Source organism: Sporothrix brasiliensis, assembly GCF_000820605.1.
Source record: "Sporothrix brasiliensis 5110 chromosome Unknown Cont21, whole genome shotgun sequence".
Classification (NCBI taxonomy): Eukaryota; Fungi; Ascomycota; class Sordariomycetes; order Ophiostomatales; family Ophiostomataceae; genus Sporothrix; species Sporothrix brasiliensis.
In genome coordinates this window covers 2,823,749-2,846,906 of record NW_024467140.1, presented here as the reverse complement: position 1 = coordinate 2,846,906, position 23,158 = coordinate 2,823,749, and the positions used below count along the sequence as shown (strand labels likewise).

Sequence of the window (23,158 nt, the reverse complement as noted above, 5' to 3'; positions counted from 1 at the left end):
AAAGCCAAGAGATAAAAGTACACGCCTGGACGCCGGACGGGCTTTGGCGTGTCTTGGGAGCAGAAAGCTTGTTTCTTAACTCCTTTTTGGGCTTGTGTCTTGGCTTCTGAACGCCGTCGGTGAGATTCGGTGCAATCCCCGAGGGGTTAAGAAACAACGTGGTTCTTCGTCTTACGGCGGATCATGGAGGCCTGGAGCCACGTCCAAATTTGGTAACCTGTTGGAATAGCGGCTCTCGTAAACCCCGTTTTTTGCGTAATAGTGGTATTCATTGAGGGTTTTCTAGGTCCGCCCGTCAGCGCTGTTTTTATTAGGTGCGAGCGCTAAACGGATTCCTTCCTTTTCTTCTACGCCGTATTGGACCGCCATGAAATTGGCGAAACACAAAAAAAAAAAACGAAAAACGAAATAAAACGAAAAATAGACGGCATTGTGTCGCAGCCTACTTGGTGCTCCTGGACGACGTGTTCTTGGGTGTCATCCCTCAGGCTCCTTCGTATGCACCGACGCGCAATCGGTAGGCTTCCGAATGAATGAGCAAGGCACGAAGAGCGGTCCTGTTAGCTGCAAGGGAAAGAAAGGACTGCTGATCTTGATCGGATACTCGGATTATCGTGGACGGGGGAATAGTGAAAGAGGTTTCTATTTCCGATTTATTCGAAAGCTAAGATACAGGACCTGGTCAGAGTAACAGCAGAGAGAGGGCAATTCATCTTCCACCCTTTGTAAGAAACCAACGCCAAATCAAGACGTTCCCTGGTTCCATCCAAAGAGCGGCAAGCTGACAACAAAACAACCAAGAAAAGAAGGGAAACGAAAACGGGGATCCTTCCAACAGGGGCTGATGTGGTCCTTTGGGGAACCAGCTGAGAAATGTCGGCCGGAGTTTGACTTGTGGCCGATGTGCCGTGTTGGCCAATGAATCTGGCTGCCCTGGGGAACAGAGTTAATCCCAAGCCCCAGCATCGGGACTTTGGTCGGTCCCGACTATGTCACCAAGCCTTGTGACTAGTGTGCATTCTTCACTGAATCGGTTGTCCCGACTGTCCCCTCTGTCCCCTATTGTCGGGTGTTTGTTATCTCTGTAGTCCGTATGCAGTAATCGACGGGAACAGACAACTACACAAAAAGGGACACGGCCAACGAAAAGAGACAAAGGTGGAAACGTGCTCACTCCTGCCGTCCCCGTTCACAGTCAGACGTTTGGCAAAAGGGTTCTGTTGACTCCCAGCACGGCAATATACGGAGTACGGACTACGGCGTACGGGAGTAAGGAGTACCACTTTTTGCATGTCGGCCCCGGTGATAATACTGATTGGGCCTGGCTTTTTGTTGTACAAGGGTTCGTTTTAGCAAATAACGGTGCACGGACAACGTCCCATTCCGGACAACGGGGTGCGGAATTCGCTGCTGCCGTACAATGATTCCGTGTGGACCATTCTCTCCCTCGTCCCCGGAGATTGTGAAACTTTGGTGATTGTTATGAGAATGTGTAGCGGCGAACACTACTCATGTGGACGGTTGTCGTACTCCGTATTTCGTGCCCAACACAAGACAAGAAATGTGAAAAAGAGTGTGTTGCCGCAGAACTGTGTCAGCATTCCTGGTACCTCTTCGTTTGTAGTGATTCGTTTGTTCCTGCTGGACAGGGGCAGTTGTTTTTTTAGCCTGCGCGGCCTATTTAAGTCTCTTACATCCAGCAGTCAGTTGCTAAGCACTGTGGGTTGTTCACAACATATCCCTCGACGGTTTGTTAAAGTTTTGAAATATATTTAGAAATAGTGACGGCCAAGGAAGGCTCCTCCAAAAAAGGAGTCGGTAAGCAACTAGAACGACTACGTACGACGTACTTGCGTAAGTCAATTCGGTGTGCGTGTTTTAAGGCTGCTAAAACGATATTCTTCATTCGGCCTTGTAAGTCGTCTTGAAGGCGTCTGTACGACATATATTGAATTGATGCAAAATGTGTGAGAGAACCCGGGAACAAACAGGAAGCACGTTTCAGCCTCTATACCAGGCAACAGTCCCAAGGCGTCTTACATTCGTATTTTAAACGGTTTTCATATAGAACGGTTCTGTTTTACCGGGGAATGTCCCATTAACCGGTCCGAGGCATTGTATACAGGCAAACACATTACGCGGCAGATGGCGCATATTTTTTTTTACAAAAAAGCTGACGGTCATGGATGAAAAGTATTGCGATGCAATGTCTGTGCTTCATAAATGGTTGTCCTTACATATTCTTACACTCTAAGTACCTTCGTCCGAGGAAGGAGGAATATAGTGATGACGCGAAAGGGGAGAGTGATGCTCTCTCATGATGCTGGGCAAAAACATCGTCTCCTTGTCCACCGTTCCGTCCCTCACAAGGCAGCCTCCGTGAACACCGTTGAAATATCCTCCGTATTAGGTCCCGTCTGATGCTCGCATCGCACATGTATTGTTCGCGCATGACATTTGAATCCCACTGCCCAATTCTAATAACCAAAATAGAAACCCATAAAGATAACCAAAAAACAGGTCCGTAGGGAGAGGAGAGAAATGCGACATCACCGACCGTAAAAGCAATAGACAACCGAAAGTGAATAAAAAAAAAGATAACAAAAGACGAAAAGGATACGAGGGTATGAAAAACGCCGGAACCGGATGCCAAGAGCCGTCAAACCAAGTCGGACGAGCCAACCAAAGACAAAGACACGCAATCTCACCACTGGGTGTTCGGCATGGTATTGAAGTTCTCAAACGGCGTCGCCACCGAGCCCGGCGGCATCATGCTGCCCCACATGTCCCAGTCAATGGTGTTGGGGTCCATGTACGACTGCGCCAGCAGCTGGTCCAGCACTTGGTCGTTTGTCGTCGGCAGCATCGCCTTGTCGTCGCCCAGCAGCGACAGCTCATCAATCGACGGCACAGGCGGGTCCGCGATCGTCGCCGTGTTGATGCTGTCCATTGCGTTGTAGCTGTTGCCGATGCTCCCCGTGCCCGGCCCTGTTGAGGGCCCTGTCGACAGCCCTGCTGACGGACCCGCCGACGGCATAGCGGACATCCCCAGGCCGGGCACCTTGGACAGCGATGCCGATGACGCTTCGCTCTTGATGGACGGCTCCGTCGCCGATTGTGCCGCACCCACCGACGCGGTCGAGGCGGTGTCGTCCTGCACCGGCATGGTCGCCCGCAGCTTGGCGATAAACTCGGGCACGTGGACGGGCTGGCCCGTCAGGTTGGCGCGCGCGCGCAGCACGTCGACGCGTGTCCGCCAGGCGCGCAAGACAAAGCTGGCAATCTGGTAGTAGGACCGCTGCGTGACGTCGTAGAGGTCGGGGTAGTGGTCGTAGGTGTTCTCGACGGCGATCCACGCCTTCTCGACCAGCTTGCCCGTCGTGCGGATGCACAGCTGGCCGACAATGAACATGAACATGTTGTCCTGAAAGTAGAGGCGCGAGAACCACGCAAACAGATTGTTCTTGGCCTTCATCTTGAGCTCGTTGTCGTGCGTCGCCGCCTCGACGGCCACCTGGAACACGTTGTCCGCGGGCGTCTTGACCTCATCGCTGAACTCACGCTCCTGGGCCGGCATCAGCAAGTTCTCCAACTTTTGCAAGATCTCGGCCTTGACCTCGACCGCCATCTCGTGCAACGGCCCCGCCGTCGGGTCGCAGAACTTGTCCGTGATTTCCAGCAAGCTGGTCGCGAGGTTGGCAATCAGCCCACGGTACATTTCGATATGCAGGTTCGAGGGGCCGTTCGGACCCCGGAACGCCTCGTGGTCGCTCAGCAGAATCATGGGCTCAACGCCGGGTGTATCGGCGAGGAACCGCGCGATGCGGTTGAACACCATGACCATGATCATTTCGGTGGGACCGTCACGATCCTGGACCGGCTCGGTCGCGGCGGGGAAGAGATCGGCATCATTGACGTTCTTGGGCTCCTTTGTGTCCCAAACGCGGGGCATCATCGAATGGCTGAGACCCGACATGAGCGCATACTTGGCGTCCACCATGATAATCTGCCACCACACCCGCCGACGGATTTCAGTCTCAAAAGGGCTCAGACCAAGGACCTCGCCGTCGCGGTGCAGACCCATCTTTTGCGCGATGCGGAGCACGACGCCGTTGAGAATCCATGCGGCGTGACGATTGTAGCGTCCCTGTAAAGAGATCTAGACACTGGTTAGCAACATTTGTTTTTTTTTTGCATATAAACAAATTCGGTAGCTGTCGGCCAGTGGAACTCACCAAGTAGATGACCAGCGCTTGGAGCGTCTCCAAGTCGTAGGTCTTCATAAAGTTGGTCCGAATCAGGGACAGGCGCACGCCATTCGAGAAGCGCTGCAGGGCCGTTTCGCGCGAGTAGCCAAGCATGTTCAGGCACTCGTCAGGCGTCATGGACACCGTAGACAGTGTGTAGATGGCAAACAGAAGCGTCCTGACGCTGGGGGGCACGTTGGGTGACGTGCTCGTAGCATCGACCAGATAGGGCTGCAGCGTGGGCACGTGGACAATCTTGGTGAGCGGGTTGACGCGCTCCAAGAAGATCTGCCACAACCGGAAGATGTGCGCAGCCGATGGCTGCAGTTGTTCAAGCGTGGCAGGTGCAGCCGGGCTCCCTGATTCACCACCACCGGTGCCGTGCATGCTGCCGAGCAGGAGGAGGTCGGAGTTGTCGTCGGGTGTTGCCGTCGTATCGGGTGTGATGTCTTCGTTGTCTTCACTGTCGATAATCTCGCGCATGGCGCGCAGTTCTTCGTGGATGGTGCTCAGCATAACCGAGTCGACAAAGCGGACGCCACCGTCGTCCTCGACAATGAGCTTGCCTGGCGGGTTCCACTTGAGCGCGGACTCGTGGCTGAACATGCTCTGCGGGGTTTCCATCATGGGACTGGAGTCTTCGTCGGGGGGCTTCGCACTCGAGTACACCTTGAGCAGCTCTTCGCAGCGGGCGAGTCGCTCCTGCAGGTCCTGGTTTGGCCTCCGGCGCTTCCTCGCCGGCGCGGGGGTGCTGGGCGTACATGATACATTGGCCTTTCCATCCACAAACTGTCAGTCATTCTAGAACATACAAGGAAGTGAAATGAGGTTGTCTATCGCCCTCCCGCACCTCCCACCCCACAATACACGAATGAGCTGCTGGTGCCCCCTGTCTCCAGGAGGCGGGAAGGGAAAGAGAGAAAAACATGGAGGGTTCAATAGAACGCACGCAACATATTCAGCGTCTCGTGGAATGTGGAAATATGAACTCACCTTAGTACAGTTGGCGCATGGAAACGTGCGGTCACACTTGATCTTGCGATGTTGGCAAAGTACACATGCGAGAATGCGTGGCGGCTTCGGGCCGCCATATGAATGGCCACCGGCAGCAGGGCCGGGGGTGGATGAGGATGCCATGGCGGCAATGCCGGTCGACAGCAGAGTGCGACCTTGCCAAGACCCCGAGCGAGCAGGAGAGATATACTGAGGTGTATTGAAGTACGTGGCGATAAAGCGTTTGAGGATGAAGTCGTCGAGAGATCGCGTGAGAAAAGGGAGGTGGATGAAGAGGGTTGGGGGGAGGTTTTCTCACCCCTCGTGGTAGGTGGCGAGGTGGTGAGACGGGGCGATCGACAGCTTGTCTGATTCCTGTGTTTCGTTGCTTTCGATTGTGTGTTTTGGGGGGAGAGGGGGGAGGGACGTATTCAGCTGCTTCAGCGTGTAGGTTTTCGTTGACGTTGGAAGCCTCCGTGTCCAAGTGGCCGAGGATGGGCGTGTCACGTTGGGGTTGGAAAAGAAATGCTGCGCGGTGGGTAAAGCGATATGTCTCCGTTGAGGTTATATAAGGAGGAATGAAGTCGGAAAGAAAGAGTGTAGAAAATCAAACGATAAAAAAAATCGAGATACTAGAACAACGGGCCAGTCGAGACCGTCAGGTGGGGAAGGCGCGAGGGAGGGGTGTCGGCGGCAAAAGGATGTCCAAAGCCAAATGTTGGCAGGCAAAAGGAAAGAACGATGGTGAGAGTGACCAGAAAGGAAAGCACAAAGAAGTACAAAGAGGCAGCAATGGGAGAAGAGCGGCGCCGTACAGTATTTGCGTGAGGCAGGAGCGACTTGAAGGCCAGACTCAGGGGACCATCCGACGTAATGGAAAGGGATATGGAAAAAGATACGTTTATGTCGCGCCCACTAAGGCGATCCGAAAAAAGGAATGAAAGGCAAGTGCATCGAAGTCAAGTTGCAGAACATTATGTCACATGTGCTGCCTGGAGCGCTGGACTACGTGGATGGTTACTTGTCATTCTCTGGCCCTTGGGTCTTTCCATCTGCGAACGGATACCAATCTGGCCGATTGGCCCTCGTGCAAATCGTAGCTTCTGTTTCTGTCGAATTGTCTCCCAAAGGCTGGCGTGCATTATTATTCTCGTTCCCGCGCGCGATCTGGGAACGGCCACCCTTTTACCGCCGCCGTGGAAATACCCATGTCTTTCATCTCACTTCGGAGCCTGGTTACTGCGTATTACACAGTAATTACTCTGTACGCTGCAGCACGGCGAATACGGATACGCCAATACGGAATACACCATGACATGAAATACGGCGTATTTAACATGGTGAACAGCAGAAATAAGTAGACTACGATTTGCACCAAGATACGGCTGCCTCTGTCGCCGGGGGAAAGCGCTGGTCTTGGCTTTGTACACAGTTTTTCTGCTTTCGGGCAATTGCTGCCAGTCTGACGGGTGCCAAATAACAGTCGGGAAACAGATCCCTCCGTGTCCCCGTTTGGCGGGGCACTAACAAAAGTACGCACGTGACCTTGATAAAAAAAATCTCCGATCACGATAGCGTACCTCATTTCGCACAGTGCAAACGGTATGGATCGCAAATTCATAGTCCGAAGCAGGATTCATGTGCTTTATTGTACGGCATACATGTAGCCGGACTGTTCTGTTCCTGGATTCTGATGCATTGAGGATCTGATAAAGTTGCCCCAGGGCTGAGTAGGATTTCGTAAGCTTGTACGGAGTAGTAGGTCCCCTGCACCGCGCTTTCCCTTTTCGTGTCCTTCTGTGTCCTGTCCTCCTGCCTCGTTTTGCTCTCGCCTTTCTTTCTATTTCTGTCGTCTTCTACCCCTTTCCTTGTCGTCATATTGATGGTGTTGTGGCTTGGCCATGCTATTTTTATCAGTACAAATGAAATAAAAGAAGGGACAAGGCTTTGATAGACTAACGTCTTACTATGTTCAACGGAAATACCTACGGAGGAAATTCCTGCCAGGTCTCCTCCTTACTTGGCCTGCCGGGTGCCTCCCCTGTCTGGACCTCTAGCTTACGACGAGATGTTTTTGGCCCCCTTTCTTCACATTTCCTCAGAACAGCACTCGCATTCCCCAGTTGATATTGTCTTGGCGGTTGCTTCATTTCGTGCACGCGGCGGGCATGGTGGCGTCAGCAAGTATGTCGCAGCAGCGTCAGCATCTTTGAGCTTAAGCAAGATAAGTCGAAGCTGTATGACCGTTGTCAAGGCCACAAGGGCCTGGACTCCATCTTACAGGGTGTTCTACACATCTGGGTGGACCAAGAAGGCATGTCATTGTGACGGACAAAGAGATGACTGCATGCACTGGTCACGTCTAGAGTCGACATGGCCGAAGTATCGGTCGAATGTAAAGTGACGATCCCGATCGGCGAATTGAACAGCGCGCGGAGCACACGACGTCAGACAAGGTCCAGCCAACACATATGCCATCTCTTTCTGGACTCCATGTACTCCGTGGATTTAATCTCGGGGGGGGTTTTTTTATTAAAAAAAAATAGTAATGATTTAACTAAGGAATTGAACGTATACATATAATAAAAATAGATTGAAAAGTTAAAATTAAGTAAAATCAAGCAAGGTAGTATCTACAAAGTAAAATCTGGACAGTAAACAATAGAGCTCTCAACAGCGTAGGTAACCAGATTGCCGTCTGAGGGTGATGAGGAAATGAGAAGAAAAGTAACACCTAAACCAAATAAAAACATGGTGAAAGCAGGGGTCATGTGGATTGTATCAAACGGATATCAGTTTGATTTTTGTTTGAATATTTGTTTGGCCCAGATGAAAAAAAGGTACAAAAGGGGGCAGGGCACAACAAGGAGGGAAGGGTATATGAGTTCTATGTCGTCTATGCACATTCCAAAACATAAATTATAGGGGAAATCAGAATATAAAATATAAACCATGACACATATCGTTTGGTACATCATGACTGTTGAGGGACTGGCGACTTATCCACCAGGGACGCGGTCTCATCCGGTGTCTCAACAGGACCAGTCGCACCCTCAGCCGGTACTGCTTCGTCTATGATCACCGGAACGGGCACATTCGGCGCGGGAACCAGCGCACGCCGCTTCTGCTTCTGCAGCACTCGCCGGTGCCGTGAGCTTCGCAGGTGTCTGTTCCACTGGTCCTCGGTCTGCAGCGTGACGTGGCAGATGGCGCACGTGTGCTGCTGTGCTGCCATTTTCTCCGGTGCATCGTTCAGTGTGCCGCGGCTGGCGGCAATGGTCATCGTGAGTACCTCGCGCGCCGTCTCCGAGACGTCCACGGGGGCTGGAAGGGCCCCGGCATCACCTGCCAGGAAAGCCTCGGCAAGGCGAACACCCGTCTCGGCCACGTTCGTCTGCCACGCCGCCTTGTCGGTGCTGTCCAGCAGATAGAGGTGGTCGAGGGCTCCCACATCGGCCAGGTAGGGGATCGTCTTGTGCTTGATCCAGCGCAGCTGGTACCGAGCGTAGCGGCGGGTGCCAAATTTGATGCCGTCAAGGCCGGTCTCACGAAGTTTGGCAATGTCGGGGGCTGCCGCCTGGCCAGCAGTGGTCTCAACAGAATCACCGGCAGCACCAGCATCGGATGGTGTGGCCGCCTCATGGTTGTTTTGTGCCCGCTGGGCCACCACGTAGGGCTCCATCTCTTTGTATCCAATCGATTGCCAGATGCCCCTGGTGCGATCGACCGGCACGCCCCGCGCGGCGCTTTCCTGGAGCGTGTCGTACATTTGGTTGGCCTCCTGCTCCAGCCCGCGCTCTATCATTGTGTCAATGCGAGCGTCGAGACGTGCGTTCAGAATGTCGGGCTTGGCGTACACCCACAGCAAGAGTGTCTGCCAGGGTTTGCCTTCGGCGGCAGCTGCCGTCGCCTCTTTTCTTTCTCGTTCTCTTTCCTCTCTGCGCTTTCTTTGCTCGGCGTAGATGTCTGATGCTCGCCGCCCTGTCGTCAAGAATATTTCCAGCGACCGCCGGATCTTGCGCCGATCGTTGGGGTGCCAGCGCGCAGCCATGACAGGGTCGACCTTTGTGAGCTCAGCCAACAGGGTCTCTGTTGGCTCATTGAGAATTGGATACTGTATGCTGTTGTCCACGAGCACCTCATCGTTTCCGTTTTCCGTGAGTGTGGGGTCCTCTCCTGCTGCACCGTCGCCGTCTTCACCCCCAGATGCACTTTCAACGAGGTGGTCTTCAAATAGCAGGCCGTCAGTGTAGTACTGCGAGCCCCCAACGACAATGGGAAGTCGCCCCCGACGGCGGATCTCCTGGATAATCTGCGAGGCTTCTCGCTTGAAGCGGTCGACATGCCACGTTGGCTCATGCAGGCCGATGGTACCCAGCAGGTGGTGCGGCACGCCTCGCTGCTCCTCGACGGAGATCTTGTTGGTCGTCACGGGCAGGCCACGATACATTTGCATCGCATCGACGTTTATGATCTCGCCATTAAAGCGGCTGGCCAACTCGACCGCAAGCTGTGTAGTTAGTAAAGGAAGTAATCATAGTAATAATAGTAAAATAGTAAAAAAGCCAATAAATACGAAATTAAGCGTAATGCTACGAGGAACCGGTTGTCTTACATCAGATTTTCCTGTGCCTGTCGAGCCGAGGACAGCGACCAGCGGCTCGGTTGGGCGTGTCATTGCAGGTTTTGTCAAGGCCAGCGCATGTCGTGCAAACTGGCGAAAAATGTATGTGAGACTGCTGCTCATGAGCAAGGCAAACAAAAAGTGGCAAAGCTGGGCCGCGACATGAGTCTCGTTTGTTGTGAGGGAGGTGATGCGAACCTTGTGTAAGAGCCTTGCCTGATTTCGAGATATGCACGTGAGCGAACGCAAAGAAGTCCGGGTAAGTGAATAATTCTGAGATCGCAAAAGGTGGGAAGTTTAAGCTATCGACCTAATCCGTATCGGGAAGTCGCGTCGAAGCTTGGGGCCAAGGGGCTTGACATGGGGCAGCGGCAGGGGAATGTGAAGCATGGCGTCACGTGCACCTCCACACACTGGACAATGGGTGGTTGGGCGAGGCCAGGTTGCTCAATTGAAGCCAGATCACAGCTTGTTCGCATTTGTGCGCGCGCAGTGGCAGGCGGAGCTACCGCGCTAATATGCTGTAGGGGGGATTTTTCTCCCATATTCTCCCAGCTTCAGCGCACCACCCCTTTTCTGTCGTGTCCTTTCGAGCCTCCACTCAATTCGCATCCATCACTGTGAACACCTCTCCCTTTTCTCCTTTCCCTTCTCCCCTTCTCTTTTCCGCTGTTTCCGTTGCTTCTCGTGTATACGTTCCCCCTTTCTCGTTTAATTGTTTAATAGGAGAAGGGTGTGCTGCAATCCGGCCGACTCGTCTTTTTTTCTTTCTTTTCTTCGTTCCTTTTTTTCGTGTCGTCCCTTCTCTTCGTCCACTCCTTTTCCACACCGTTTTCTTTCTCGACAAAGCCATTCCAGGGCCGCTATCGATACAAACCGTCAAGATGAGCAGCTGTAAGTGCTTTGAGATTGCGCGGTGCCGTTGGTGATGGCAATGGTGATGGTGATGGTGATGAGGGGATGTGCATGTTGTGATATCGCAAACTTCCACAGCGGCAATGTGTCGCGAGACCGGATCGCTCTGTCGCGTGGTGCGCCATTGTCGACTATTTTCCTTCTACCACCTCTCCTAGTGCTGCCGGCTAACCGTGTTCTCCGTCCTCTGCAGTACGGTTCCTCGACCTCGTCAAACCGTTCGTGCCGTTCCTCCCCGAGGTCCAGCAGCCGGAGACCAAGATCCCCTTCAACCAGAAGCTCATGTGGACGGGTCTGACGCTCCTCGTCTTCCTGATCATGAGCCAGATGCCCCTGTACGGCATTGTCTCGTCCGACACCTCCGACCCGCTCTACTGGCTGCGCATGATGATGGCCTCCAACCGCGGCACTCTGATGGAGCTGGGCATTACCCCCATCATCTCGTCTGGCATGGTCTTCCAGCTGCTTGCCGGCACCCACATGATCGACGTCAACCTCGACTTCAAGTCGGACCGCGAGCTGTACCAGAGCGCCCAGAAGCTCTTTGCCGTCATCCTGTCCATTGGCACTGCCACCGTCTACGTCTTCACCGGTCTCTACGGTCCTCCCTCGGAGCTCGGCGCCGGCATCGTCTGCCTGCTCATCCTGCAGCTCGTCACCGCTGGCATGATTGTCATTCTTCTTGACGAGCTTCTGCAGAAGGGCTACGGCCTGGGCAGCGGTATCTCGCTGTTCATTGCCACCAACATCTGCGAGTCCATCATGTGGAAGGCGTTCTCGCCCACCAGCATCAACACCGGCCGCGGCCCCGAGTACGAGGGTGCCGTCATCGCCCTCTTCCACCTGCTGCTCACGTGGCCGAACAAGCAGCGCGCGCTGCAGGAGGCTTTCTACCGCCAGAACCTGCCCAACGTCATGAACCTGCTGGCCACCCTGGCCATCTTTGCGGCCGTCATCTACCTGCAGGGCTTCCGCGTCGAGATCCCCGTCAAGTCGTCGCGCCAGCGTGGTGCCCGCGGCTCGTACCCGGTCCGCCTGTTCTACACCTCCAACATGCCCATCATGCTGCAGTCGGCTCTGTCGTCCAACATCTTCCTCATCTCGCAGATGCTGTACTCGCGCTTCTCCGAGAACCTGCTGGTCCAGCTCTTTGGTGTCTGGGAGGCCAAGGACGGCACCGCCCAGCTGTCCGCCACCTCGGGTCTGGTCTACTACATGTCGCCCCCGCTCAACTTCAAGGACGCGCTCCTGGACCCCATCCACACCGTCGTGTACATTGCGTACATGCTGACGGCCTGCGCCATCTTCTCCAAGACCTGGATTGAGGTGTCTGGCTCCAGCCCCCGCGACGTTGCCAAGCAGCTCAAGGACCAGGGCCTCGTGATGGCGGGCCATCGTGACCAGAGCATGTACAAGGAGCTCAAGCGCATCATCCCGACCGCCGCCGCCTTTGGTGGTGCTTGCATTGGTGCTCTGTCCGTGGCCAGCGACCTGATGGGCGCACTCGGCTCGGGTACCGGTACCCTTCTTGCCGTCACGTAAGTTTTTGTCCGCGAGGGACTCTCCGGCTATTTTGAACTTTTGAGCAGTGCTAACTGTTTTTTCAGGATCATCTACGGTTACTTTGAGATTGCCGCCAAGGAGGGCGACCTGTCCGGCATGGGTGCTGTCATGGGTTAAGTCTATGCCCGTTGTCACCATTGCGTGTGATGTTGTCGCCTTGCAACGATGACTATGTCTAGGGAGGATGTTTCGACGACGCACAATGCGCGTTTTAAATGCCCTCCCAGAGAATGCAGTGTTTTTTATAAGATAGAAGCACTGTGAAGAGAGAAGCGCCTGTCAAACACGCGAGAGGCGCCGTCCAGTTTCATTGGAGAAAGAAGGGGAGGCGTGTATGATACTTCAAGGGATGCGCCGACAGTTTTTGTCCGAAAACAAAGAAAAAAAGATGCATGGAAGAAGAATAAAAGCGTCGTTTACCGGGTACATATTTTTTGTGTTTTGTACTGGTTTAGAAAACAAAAAAGACTCTTATGGTTGGACGGTGGAGTTTTTCTCGACTATGTTTCTTTACATCTTGTTTCTTTTTCTGGGCTTTTCTTTGTGTTGTTTCCGGAAGGGCACCCGAACTGTTTATAAAAGACGAACCGACTTTAATTTTTTTTGTTTACTTTTTTCCACGACCAGCGACGAAGAACTTTCGTTGATTTCCTTTGCTTCGGCAAGGGGCTTCGGTGAAGGTAGAATTGCCACACCATATTCACATTGTTTCTTGAATGTCCTTCAGCCAATCTTTGTGTCGGGCACGGTGAGAGCCCACCCTCATGAAATTTACTCAGCTAACTCGACTGGACGAGGCCACTGGTTTCCGTAAGCATCTGAGACACGTCTCGTTCCCAATCCAGTGACCTCGATCAATCCCTTCTAATGTTACAAAACTCTTCAAAGTGGCGTCTGCTCATACGTCTACGTAAGCGCTGAACAATCTAGTTGTTTTGTATGGCCGAGTATAGAGAGCTGGGTTTAAGGCCAGGCTTTTATTGAAAGTTGTTCGTTTTGGAGATTTGTGTAATTCGCTCTCTTGTTTTCCTCGCTTGTTATGTCTTGCTTCTTTCAAGTACTCCATTGTGCTCGAGTTCAGCGTGTCATGCCTTGGGTTCTCATGCTTTGTGTTCCAGGTCAATCAGGCCTTATGTATACGAAGACGTTGGTCGAACAGAAAACAACGAGGACGTTTCGCTGCAGAGATGGTGGAGAAGGCGAGCGGCAAAGAAAAAGCAAGCAAAGGAAGACATGCAGACAAGATGATCTACGATGAACCATTCTTGGGGAGATCTGCACCTTTCACTGCGCAAGGTCTAAAATGGGACGGCAGAGTTAAACCTACTTCAAAGGAACGCCGCAAAAGAGCCAGAAAATTAGACAAGGCAACACTGAATACGGTCCTTGATAAAAAGATACAATTTGACGGCAGACATCCTTTAATGGACATGCAATGGCCAGGCAGGGCCGCAGAAGCTGCGAAGCAAAGAAAGAAGATACTAATGCGGGTGGTGTGATAGGTGAATGGGAACAAAAAGATGCTCATGCCGTACGCCGTAAGACGGCGCATTTTTATATCGAACAATCTATTTTCATATGTTTGCCTCGCGGTTGCGGCGGGTCGACTGGTTGGCACGGGACAAGAAACCACGAGGCAGGCTGCAGGTAGTATACAGCATACGACGTAGAGCACAGCACAGGAGGGGATTCAGCGGTGTGAGCCAGAGTCGGGGTCCGGACACACATGTTGAAGTCGGCAGTCTGAAGGCAACATGTTCGGTGCACGCCGGGTAAACATGGCTCAGCATGCTCTCGACAATAATTTGTTATTGTACCGACCGACAATCAAAATGGTCAGACCAGCTTTCATACACAGGGACAAAAGAATCCGTACGATGTACATCGTATGTCGTTTGAATATGTCTTATCAGCTTCCAGGAACAAAAATCAAATGGCGGCTGGAGGGTCGTTTCTGCCTGGCCGATGACTCCCTTCGCCGTGTCTCCCCTCGTTTTCTGCATGGCTCCACTACGGGGTGCTCTTCCAAGATGCAGGGTGTGTCACGGTAGGGGAGCACAGCATATGCAAGCCCGGACCAACTGGACCTGTCCTCATTGTGATTACCCTTGGCACTTAATTTTTGCATTTTGGAGGCGATCTGCACAGCATGCTAAGAGACCCCGTGCTGCATGTCGCATGCATATGGACGCATGCACAAGAAAGAGGCGAGGTTGCGTTATTCTTTCTTCGCGCTCCGTACACTTCGGTTCCTGGTCTTGCTTTTCTTGTGAAGACATACATAGTGGCCCCTCGCTCACCGGTGTCGACTGGCACTGGAATGCTGACCAAAGGCGAGATAGGTAGCTGTATGCTGTATGCCGGAAGCAATTAAAGGACGGGGAAATAGTGAGACATGACCAGCTGGGCCTGTTTGGTAATGCCACTCCCATTGACAATGCCCTTGTTGCGGCATGCAGCGAGCTCGAGCGCCAAACACACGTCGTACACCTGTTCGTACTCCGTATGTCGTACATGGCCGTTGAAACGCCACACAGTAAGTAAACAGTGGACATGGATTTTGATCGCCATGGCTTTTCCCTGGTCTTATATGGATTGGGCTGGCTTGCGGTGTAACTGGTAGCGCGGATAGGGTAATTCGTTCTTCAGTAAGGATTCACCATTTTGTCACGGCCATGTGCTTTTTATGTCGCGAGTTATGGAGACATTTGTTCGTCCCCCCTCTTTTGTGTCTCCATCTCCTCTTTTACGTCGTCGTTCCTCTCCTGCTGGTGTCAGCCTCCTCTGTCTCTTTTTGTGGTTGCCAAAAGCGGGGGACTGAACGGACCCTTCGAGGAAGGAGCGGGACGGCATCGCAGCGGGTAAGAACGATGCATCGTTGTGCCGAAGCCAAATTCTTCAGTGGCGTGCAGAACGACACATCAACTCCGCGTATTTCTGAACACGCAGAGTTCGTCACCCGGCGCAAAAACGAATAAAACGAGAAAAAATTCAGTACAAAATCAAGCAACATGTTCCACCGGGGGGGGGGGGTTGGAAACAGTTGCCATTGGGCTCTGGGCTCTGAAAACAGTCTTAGTTTAGCGATAGAGGGTGGCGGGGTGCTTTGGGACTGTGTCGAATTGGGAAGGAGCTCAGGGCAGGCAAGCATTTCAAATTAGACCTTAATACTAGCGGCCTCTCAGCGTTCACAGCGTTATCTGATTTATCGAGACATACCCATTCTACTGTAGCCTGTATGGCAGCCTTGTCGTCCTGGCGCCGTTGCCTGTCTGGCCCTGAACGACGGCGTGATGAGGTGCTCAGGCAACAATCCCTTTACGTTGTTTTCGTGATCATCCCGTCCAGCGCCTTCTAAGTTGTTTGGTGCCTGTTATATTTGTTAAATGGGAGCCTGGGGCATCATGATCCTAAAACATTGCATGGAGCAAGCAGTAATATGACTAAACTGAACATATCCTACTCCACGATGAACCACTTGACTGGGAAGAGCAAATCGAGCGTCTGAGGAGACAGCCAAGTAGTTCCCACCTGGCAGACAAAAGCTAAGACTCTAAATATTTAACGAGACATACTAAGAGAGAAATAAGAGAAAAATACGAGAATAATAAGAGAATAAGACCGTGGTCGGTTGTCTTTCTTGCACCGCAAAATGCGTTCATACTAGGATGGCACAAATTGAAAATCCAGCCTTCCCTGCACCCAATCTTCACTGGCTCGGGGCGCCACTGGGCTCGTGTCCCGTTGCGCCTTCCGAATGGAGAAATGCGACTTTGCGCGTGCAGATTGACGGCGCCTTTATGATCCACAGCAGGAGCTACTCTGTCTGTTTGTGCAAGACATCGACCCCACTTGCCTCGTTCCTGACTTTTGCTATGTCTTGAAAGGCTTGCAGCCTTCCCGTTCGCTCTTTCCTGGATTCGGCGTGAGCCTGGGATGCTTGCTTGCTTGCTCTCGGCTCACTGTAACTACTCCGTAGCTGCGTCGCTTCCTCGCTGCCTCTGCTGTCGACATAATTCCTCATATGTCACCTTGCCTCCGTCGGCATTGCTCTTTCCCTATTTACTGTTGCCGTTCTCTGCGCTCCTTCTCAATCTTCTCTTTTCCCCCTCTTTTTGATTCTTTAGCCTCTTCTCTTCTCCTTTTCTTTCTTTTCGTTCCTTTGCCCTTCAGATCTCGAGATATCTCCCAACATCGGTTACAGCCGTCGACAATGTTTGGCCGCCTCTTCTTCACGACCCTCAACTAACGCCGCCAACCTAGCGCGTGTCCTCCACACATAATTCCTGCCGGCGGACACATCGGCCTTCTTTCGACCGCCACGGCGCTTGTGTTCTTGGCTGGCCAGACGCGGCTTACAGTGCACGCCTACTGGAGTTCAGCACCCAAAAACGCAATAATTAGTGCAAAAGGCGGTCTTTAAATTATTAAGCTTCCCCGAAAGACATTGCTACCGAAATCTCTTTCACCTGCTATTCTGCTTGTACCTGTTTTGCCTGTTCTATTTTTTTCTTCTTCTTGCGTCTTTGTCTCTTGGAATTGAGTGTCACGTTTCTGTTGCTGGCTGTTTTCTTTCCGCCTTTCGTCTTCTCTTCCCTTTCCCCCTTTTCCCCGTCTTCTTCCTCGTCCCTCCTCTTGTCTTTTCTACTCCTTTCTCGCCTCATCCCCTTCTCCGGCTTTTTCACTCGACGCCAATTGCTCGACTTCTCCAATCGCACCCCCAGCTCAGCTCCCACACCTGAGCTCCTGAAACGGCGTGGGGGTTCATCAGCATGGCCGTTGCGTCATGCTCCTGGCCGATATGGCGCGTTGACGATTTCACCGTTTGCTTTCAGCGCGAGTAAGATTTCTCTCTCTCTGCCTATTGTGATGTTTGCTTGAGCATTCATTCGTATGCCCGGCGCAACATCATGCACCTCTCTGTCCCAATTTGTCGAAGCTGCTAACACCTTTCCAAAAGATACCTCAAAACTTACTTCCCGATCATTGTCCTTTCCGTTTCTTTTCTTGTCGCCGCCTTCCAGACGATCCACCGCATCCGCAAATTAAAACGGAGGCAACAACAGTCCGGCCTCGGCTACCAGGGTGTGCGCCAGAGACTCGACAGCCAGTCGTCCGCCGTAGGCCGCACTGAGCTTCCCGCTCCTAGCCCTCTCGAAAGCGACGACGAGAGCAACGGTGCTTCTGCGAACCGTAGCAGTACGGCGGTGGCCGACGACGATGACGACAACAATGGCAACGAGGACGCCGATGACGGCCTCGTGATCGGTGGCGGTCCCATTCACTTGGCCCGCACCACCACCAAGGGCTCCATTGTCCAGGCCGACCGGCCGACCGGCCAGACTCTTTTGGTTGTCGTCGAGGAGCTGGCCATTGCCGGCCTCATTGCCGTGAACGTCATTGCCCTCGCCAAGGGCGCCTTTTCCGGACACGAAACCAACGACAACGATGTTCTTATTTCCAAGGGCCGCACGGCCGCCGTTGTTGGCCTTCTTACCTGGGTCTATGCCGCCCTCTTTGTCAACCTGCGCCTGATCGCTGGCGTCTCCGGCAAGTCACGGTGGCAGATTCCTCACCTGTGGAACCATACCGTCATGATCTACTCGGCACAGTGGCTTTTCTCGCTCGCCATCTTCCGCTCCGTCATCATCCACGCAACCTCGCCCCTTGCCAAGGTCCTCGTGATTGTCGAGTTCTCCCTGACGTCGCTGCTCTTCGCCGTGACCATCACCACCCGCAAGGGCAACAAGACGGCTCTCCTGGAGTGGGAGGATGGTCTGCCGCCTTCGCGCGAGGGCCTTGCCTCGATTCTCTCCGACTTCACCTTCACCTGGGTCGACAGCATCATGTGGGAGGGTTACAAGGAGCCTCTGGAGATGGAGCGCATTTGGAATCTGAATGCCAAGGACAAGGCTGGTGCCGTTCTGGCGCGCTACCGGAAGGTAAAGAAGACCCTGTCGCTGAGCATCCACTTGCTGCTGTACTTCAAGCGCCCGCTGCTTGTCCAGACCGGCTGGGCCATCATGTCTGGTTTCTTTACCTTTGCCCCGACCATGCTGCTCAAGGCCATCCTGGAGTTTGTCGAGCACCCCGATCAGGCCCCTCTCAACGTTTTGTGGCTCTACGTCATCCTCCTGCCCGTCTCCGATCTGATCCGCTCGTTCGGCGACAACCAGGCCCTCTGGATTGGTCGCAAGATCTGCATCAACATTCGCGCCGTTCTTGTGGGCGAGATCTACGCCAAGGCTCTCCGCCGCAAGGCCGCCGCGGGCAACGACACCGTGCTCGGTGGCAAGTCGGACAAGACGAACGAGCCCAGCGCAAAGGAGACCGGCTGGATGGCCTCGATCAAGCGCAAGCTTGGTCTCAAGAAGGCCGACCAGGGCGGCGCTACCGGTGGTGTTGCGAACGGCACGGCTGCGACTGCCGACAGCTCTGATGCCGCGGCCGCCACTGGCGACGATGCGAAGAAAGACGACGACAAGTCGGATGAGCAGGCCAACATTGGTACCATCATCAACCTCATGTCTGTTGACAGCTTCAAGGTGTCCGAGGTCACAGCCTACCTGCATTTCTTGGTTGCTGCTGCTCCTACCCAGCTCCTTGTCTCCGTTGTCCTGCTGTACCGTGTCATGGGCCTGAGTGCCATCCCTGGCTTCATCGTCATGGCGCTGCTCCTGCCTGTCAACATTGGCTTCGCCAAGGCTTTCAACACCACCCAAAAGAAGATTATGGCCGCTACCGACAAGCGCATCCACGCCACCAACGAGATTCTCCAGAACATCCGCATCGTCAAGTACTTCGCCTGGGAGCTCCGCTTCGGCAACATTGTCGACGAGAAGCGCCGCGCCGAGCTTCAGGCCCTGCGTCAGCGTTACATTATCTGGGCATGCGCAGTCGCTGTCTGGAACACGGTCCCCATCCTGATTACATTCTGCTGCTTCCTGATCTACACCATGGTCGAGAACAAGCCCTTGTACCCGTCTGTCGCCTTCACTGCCATCTCCCTGTTCATGCTGCTGCGGTACCCGCTCGACCAGCTCGGCGACATGATTGCCCACGTTCAGGAGGCCCAGGTCTCCATTGACCGTATCGAGGAGTTTCTGACGGAGGAGGAGACCGAGAAGTTCGACCAGCTCGGCCTGGACAACATCGACGAAGCCACCGGCGAACGCGTCATTGGTTTCCGCAACAACGCCAGCTTCATATGGGGTGGCAAGAACGTGGTTGCCGAGGACGGCTCCATGGCCTTCCGCCTTCTCGACCTGGATGTGGACTTCAATATTGGCAAGCTCAACGTCATCACTGGCCCCACCGGTTCCGGCAAGACCTCGCTGCTCATGGCTCTGCTCGGCGAAATGACTCTCATAAACGGCAAGGTGTACTTCCCTGGCGGCCGCAGTCGTGAGGATGTCCGCCCCGACCCGGAGACCAATCTGGCGGAGACGTGCGCCTACGTCGCCCAGCAGGCTTGGCTCGTCAACGCTTCCATCAAGGAGAACATTCTCTTCTCGTCGCCGTTTGACGAGCAGCGGTACCGCGATGTCATCGTGGCCTGCGCCCTGGAGCGGGATCTGCACGAGACGCTGGACAACGGTGACGAGACCCTGGTCGGAGAGAAGGGCATTACCCTGTCCGGTGGCCAGAAGCAGCGTATCTCTCTTGCCCGTGCACTGTACTCCAACTCCCGTCACCTGCTCCTGGACGACTGCCTGAGCGCCGTCGACTCGCACACGGCACAATGGATTTTCAACAACTGCATTCGCGGCCCGCTCATGCGCAACCGCACTTGCATTCTGGTCACGCACAACATCTCGCTCTGTGTCCCCTTCTCGGACTTTGTTGTTGTCATGAACAATGGCCGCATCACCAGCCAGGGCCCGTCCCAGGAGGTCATTGCCTCTGGCGTGCTCGGTGAGGAGGTCCAGCTCAAGTCTGCAACAAGCACTGCCGACATCTCGCGTATCCCGTCTCGCGTGCCCTCGAGCATCGGCAAACAGACTGATAACGGTGACGGCGCCACACTCATTGACAACGGTGGTGCTGCGGATCCGTCTCTGCCCAGTGATGGGAACGGTGCCGCCGGTCCCGCTGCTGCCGGTGCCGCTGGTACGAAGAAGAACAAAGTAAACAAAAAGCAGGATGCTCTCGAGGAGACCAAGGCTACAGGCGCCGTCAAGTGGCCGGTTATTAAGCTGTACCTTGGTGCCATGGGCCCGTGGTGGTTCTGGGTTGTTGCTGCCTGCGTCTTCTCTTCCCAGCAGTTCTCTCTCGTCGCCTCAAACCTGTGGATCAAGGAGTGGTCGAACCAATACGCTGAGAAGTCCATCGAAATGGCATCCATGGCTTCGTCGCACCTCAACGCGACGCTTGGCTCGTTCGTCTCGGGCCCCGCCGGCCAGACGTCGCTGTTCACCCGCTCCCTCTCGCACGTCTTCTCGCCAAACACCGTGAGCCACATCACGTCGGTCGGGTCGCTGTGGGTCCCCAAGAACTCGACCGTCTTCCAGGCTGACTCTGCCCTCGAGGCCCTCATAGCACCCGAGGTCAACGCGCACTACTACATTACCGTCCTGGCTGCCATTGGTCTTGTCGGTGCTGTCTTTGCCTTCATCCGCGATCTCTGGATCTTCTTCGGTTCCCTGACTGCGTCCTGGAAACTGCACAACCGCCTGATGCATTCGGTGTCTTTTGCCCGCTTCAAGTTCTTCGACGTGACCCCGCTCGGCCAGATGATGAATCGCTTCAGCAAGGATCTCGAGGCTGTCGACCAGGAGGTGGCCCCTGTGGCCATTAGCGTCATGTCGTGTGCCCTGGCCATCTGCATTACCATAGTCCTGATTGCGTCCATAACTCCCGGCTTCCTGGTTGCCGGTATTTTCATCACGGCACTCTACATCGTTCTGGGCAAGTTCTACCTGAGCGCGTCGCGCGACCTGAAGCGTCTTGAGTCGGTCCAGCGCAGTCCTCTGTTCCAGCAGTTTGGCGAGACGCTCTCGGGCGTCACGACCATCCGTGCGTATGGCGACGAGCGCCGCTTTGTCCGTGACAACCTGTCGCGTATCAACGCGCAGATCCGACCGTTTATCTACCTGTGGGCAGCTAACCGCTGGCTGGCATTCCGCACGGATCTCTTGGGCGATCTCGTTGCTTTCTTCGCCGGCGTGTTTGTCATTCTGAGCCTTGGCACCATTAATGCCGGTTCGGCAGGTATCTCTCTCAGCTACGCCATTGGCTTTGCCGAGAACATGCTGTGGCTTGTGCGTCTGTATGCCATGAACGAGCAGAACATGAACTCAGTGGAGCGGATTAAGGAGTACCTCGACGTCGAGCAGGAGGCGGCGGCCGTGATTGAAGACAGCCGTCCGCCCGCCAACTGGCCGAGCCAGGGCTCCGTGGAGTTCATTGACTACACCACCCGGTACCGCGCCGAGCTGGACCCCGTGCTGCGCAACCTGACCTTCCGCATCGCTCCGCACGAGAAGGTTGGCATTGTCGGCCGCACTGGTGCCGGTAAGAGTTCGCTTGCGCTGGCCCTGTTCCGCGCCCTTGAGGCCGAGACGGGCAAGGTCTTGATTGATGGCATAGACATTGGCATGATTGGCCTACGCGACCTGCGCGAGTCGATCACCATTGTGCCCCAGGAGCCGACGCTGTTCATGGGCACCATCCGCACCAACCTGGACCCCTTCAAGACGTTCTCGGACGAGCAGATTTTTGCTGCTCTCCGCCGCGTGCAGCTGATTGGTCCCAACGAGTCGATTCCGTCGAGTGCCCGCGCCACGACGCCGACGCCGACGCCGAACACGGCCACGGAGACGGTGGCTGCCACCTCTTCGACGGAGGAGCCGGCGACGCCCTCGTCGCCGATTGCGACCAACAAGAACATCTTCCTGGACCTGTCGTCGCCCGTGACCGAGTCTGGCTCGAACCTGTCGCAAGGCCAGCGCCAGCTGCTGTGTCTTGCGCGGGCGCTGCTCAAGAACTCGGCGATCCTGCTGATGGACGAGGCGACCGCGTCGATCGACTACGCGACGGACTCCAAGATCCAGGAGACGCTCCGCGAGCTGACGTCGACGATTGTGACGATTGCGCACCGTCTGCAGACGATTGCCGACTACGACAAGGTGCTGGTGCTGGATCGTGGCTCGCTCGTCGAGTACGGCCACCCATGGGAGCTGATGAAGAACAAGGACGGCGTGTTCCGGTCCATGTGCGACATGAGCGGTGACTACGAGACGCTGGCCAAGGTGGCCAAGAAGGCGTACCAGGCCAAGAACCTCATTGACGTGGACGGCGACGAGGAGCAGCAGTAGTGTTGTGGCGCGAAGCCTGTGAAAGGGGAGGAACGATCCAAACACAACAAAAGCTGTACATACTTGCGTTTCCATTTCTGCGCCATCTCATGTCTTTACTTTTTTTTTTTCTTTGCTTTGTTTCTACTGCGACTTTTGGCTTATTGTTCATTGCTCTCCATATCTTTACATCAAAACTTGGTCAGCCCTCTGATTTGGATGTATTGTGGGCACGGCGTTAGATTTACGATACGGGTATTTCGTTTTCATAAACAAATACATTCGTAAACGTCTGCAATATAAAATGGCGTGCTTGAAGATTGTGCGAAATGGAGGTTGTTCTCTGTCCACTCCGTGGTTGAAGAGGTTGCGACTCGTAGTTTACGTAGCCTTGTTTCCCCACCATAGTCGTGGCAAAACCGGCCGTCAAAATGCGGAGCCTAACTTCAACTCGCAACATCTTTCGTGACACACATATCACGGTTCTACCCTTCTCACTATAGCCTTTCCCATCCGCCTGA

General features: G+C 54.2%; 4 protein-coding genes across 4 annotated transcripts; 2 read left to right on the top strand and 2 right to left on the bottom strand.

Annotated features, from left to right (window-relative positions):
* Positions 1–2,704: 2,704 nt before the first annotated feature.
* SPBR_04675 (c6 zinc finger domain containing protein) lies at positions 2,705–5,384 on the bottom strand (the record flags this gene model as incomplete). The annotated part of the gene is made up of 3 exons (XM_040762952.1): positions 2,705–4,147; positions 4,236–5,036; positions 5,241–5,384. The coding sequence occupies 3 exons, from the start codon at positions 5,382–5,384 to the stop codon at positions 2,705–2,707; spliced, it is 2,388 nt and encodes a 795-aa protein (XP_040615855.1).
* A 2,830-nt stretch (positions 5,385–8,214) lies between these two features.
* On the bottom strand, positions 8,215–9,918 carry SPBR_04891 (tRNA dimethylallyltransferase; the record flags this gene model as incomplete). Its single annotated transcript, XM_040763168.1, has 2 exons — positions 8,215–9,750; positions 9,856–9,918. The coding sequence occupies 2 exons, from the start codon at positions 9,916–9,918 to the stop codon at positions 8,215–8,217; spliced, it is 1,599 nt and encodes a 532-aa protein (XP_040615854.1).
* Positions 9,919–10,798: 880 nt separating this feature from the next.
* SPBR_04905 (protein transport protein SEC61 subunit alpha) lies at positions 10,799–12,459 on the top strand (the record flags this gene model as incomplete). The annotated part of the gene is made up of 3 exons (XM_040763182.1): positions 10,799–10,895; positions 10,973–12,317; positions 12,387–12,459. The coding sequence occupies 3 exons, from the start codon at positions 10,799–10,801 to the stop codon at positions 12,457–12,459; spliced, it is 1,515 nt and encodes a 504-aa protein (XP_040615853.1).
* Positions 12,460–17,114: 4,655 nt separating this feature from the next.
* SPBR_04542 (uncharacterized protein) lies at positions 17,115–22,658 on the top strand (the record flags this gene model as incomplete). The annotated part of the gene is made up of 2 exons (XM_040762819.1): positions 17,115–17,165; positions 17,367–22,658. The coding sequence occupies 2 exons, from the start codon at positions 17,115–17,117 to the stop codon at positions 22,656–22,658; spliced, it is 5,343 nt and encodes a 1,780-aa protein (XP_040615852.1).
* Between the last annotated feature and the right edge of the window lie 500 nt (positions 22,659–23,158).